Raw genomic sequence first — 2,735 nt, 5'->3', positions numbered from 1 at the left:
ATCATTATACTTAGTTGGCTGCACGGGTGGATTTTTTCTTTGATTTTTAATGAAAGACCAAAACTGGTTAGTGTCGTGAGCAAGATTGATTTCTGAAGTTTCAATATAGTTTTGGTAAGCTTTACTGATCTCCCATTTTAATTTCGTTCTTAAGGTTTTGTACTTAATTTCGGATGTGTTACATTTCCCATTCTTTGTTTCCATTTTTTGTGGTGACGTGATTTTGCTTTCAGATTTTTAATAATTTCCCGCGTGAACCAACATGGGTAAGATTTTTTTACAGAGGAGCGAGAGCATGGTACACATTCATTAAGAATGCTTTCGATTATTTCATAAAATTTAACAACGGCAATATCTACGTCTTCGCATTCTTTTAGTTGGTCCCAGTCAGCTAATTCGAGTTTCCGATACATATTAATGAAATCGGCTTTCTTGAAATTATATCGTTTCATGTTTGGATTTAAAGCTCTTTGTTTAGGTATGGTTTGTGTTAAAGTTATTCCTAGAGCCGGATGGTGTTTAACTTCGCTTACCAGAGGCTCTTGGCGAAATATTTTAGTATTTTCAATATTTGTTAAAACTAGGTCGAGAGTTCTACTATTGGCGTTCTGGATGGAATTTTTGCTTTTAAGGTCGTTGAAATCGAGGAAATATTTCGGTTCGCGACATTGTGCGCCTAACGTGAGCAACTCCGTGTTGGAATTTTTAATTTCAGGGATGTTGAAATCACCGGCAATGACCAACGGGCTACCCAGAGGGTAACGTGCAGTTATATGACTAAAGAAGTTCTCGTATACGGCCACGGGAGATGCAGGTTGAATATACACTACACACATGTAACAATCGCGACCAGATTCTGTTTTAAATTTTATAATTAAACTGCCAATGCTTTGTTCGTGTAAAAGAGCATCGACCATTACAGGATTAAATTTTTTCTTTATGGCGATGAGGACACCGACCTGACGATCTGGCGATCTGACCTGAAGACGCTATATCTATCGTCGAGTAGTTCGGAATCAGAAACTGAAGAATTTAGCCACGTTTCCGTGCACAACACCACATCGTAATTGTTACTCAATACACTTAAAAAGAACTGTTTGGTTTTTGATCGGACTCCTCTCAGATTCTGATAAATTATGTTCATGCTAATTTTGTTTTTTTCATTGTCGCACAGAGTTTTGGATGGGTCAGTTCTAGCAAGATTGATTGACGTCTCCACAAAAGCAGGGACAAGAACAGGTGAAGTAAACTTCTTACCTGACAAGTTGCGCTGGGCGTGGCTACCTTGACATCCTCAAAGAGCTCGGAGACCGCTACCTCTTGCCCACTTGCTCCCCCTTCCATCCTGCATTCCTAGATTTCCTGGACGAACGATGGGTGAGGGTTCTTGACCTCCGCTTTCACTTTGCTCCAGGCGGGGACCAACACTTTGGGCATCGGAAGGGTTGCCAGGGTCAGCTTGCAGATCACGCAGGGAATATCTTACGTTATCGACCACAAGATGGCGATAACTAATGTACGCACGGTGACCAGCGTTCCGGGCTCGGTGCATATGTTCCAGTAATCCTTGACGTTCTTTGCGAGTGGAATAACAGAAATCTTGCTCCAGAAATATCTTCGTTCCCTTCAGCTTGTTGCGGCATCCAATAACTTTTTCTTTTTCTTTGTATCGCAAAAAGCGACAGACGATGGGACGAGGACCTCGGTTACTGTTCGTGTTAATCCGATGCGCTCTCTGGATGGAATCCTCTTGCAGATCGATGTTTAATTTGTCCTTAATTATCGTTCGCACTTTCGTCTCCGTCTGGCTCCAGTCTTCTCCCGAGTCCCCTTCTTCAACACCGTATAACACCAAGTTATCGCGTCGGCTTCTGTCTTCTTGGTCGTCCAGTCTTTGTTCCAGCCAGTTATTTTGTTGAGACAGTTCCTCCACACGTTTCGTAAGGGAGCCAACATCTCTCTGCAGAACGTCCACTCTAGTGACGAGGGTTTTGAGTGAGGTGCCGAATTGCCGAACTTCGGAAACTAAGGAGTCGTTCGAAGCCTTGAGTTCTTGCAGCATTGCTTAGATCTCTCCCATTCCCTCACTGGGCCCAGGATTTTGTTCCACACCACCTATCACTAGTAGCACTAAAATCACTAAACCATGTGCACAATAACATTGCTTCGATTCAGAGCTACATTCCGCAGACACCTGACATTTCAGGCCTGATTTCACCACGAACATTCCAATCCGGCAACGCCAGGTCTCGGTCGAAACCCCCATTGTTTACCACGAGCTTAGAACGGAGCGGCTAGAAAACACGTCCTTCCACTTCAACTTTCTTTGAATATTTGAGAAGTTGGTCTCCACTTTGCCAAACTGCTTGTGTCATCAGTAGGGGTTGGACTGACGTGCACTAAGAAAGGCTAAAATATGCATGCAAATATGCATAAAAAACAGGAAAAATATGCACTTAAAATATGCATAAATATCTATAAATTTTAGAAAGGTGTCCTAAAACTGTGCATTATGATCTAGTTTTACGACTGCAATAATACCCTCCCACTTCTGGGGGAGGGGACATCCCACTGCCCACATAATTGAAAGAATTGAAGCAATCCCCACCTGTAGACTCATATTTGCAGCATAGTTAGCTAATATAATTCCTCAATATGGATTGTGAAAAGTATTTCTTTTTGTCATTTGTGTCTTTATAAATAAAGACTACTTACAAAGCAGAAAATGATGACTT

At 42.0% G+C, this 2,735-nt stretch overlaps 1 protein-coding gene across 1 annotated transcript; it reads right to left on the bottom strand.

The window, feature by feature from the left end:
* Window positions 1–1,294: 1,294 nt before the first annotated feature.
* On the bottom strand, window positions 1,295–2,062 carry LOC146002216 (uncharacterized). The gene has a single exon (XM_083139933.1). The coding sequence runs from the start codon at window positions 2,060–2,062 to the stop codon at window positions 1,295–1,297; it is 768 nt and encodes a 255-aa protein (XP_082996059.1).
* Between the last annotated feature and the right edge of the window lie 673 nt (window positions 2,063–2,735).

This window comes from Lepisma saccharinum, chromosome 18 (genome assembly GCF_977018435.1).
Source record: "Lepisma saccharinum chromosome 18, izLepSacc3.1, whole genome shotgun sequence".
In the NCBI taxonomy this organism is placed as follows: domain Eukaryota; kingdom Metazoa; phylum Arthropoda; class Insecta; order Zygentoma; family Lepismatidae; genus Lepisma; species Lepisma saccharinum.
This window is presented reverse-complemented; position numbering and strand designations above follow the sequence as displayed.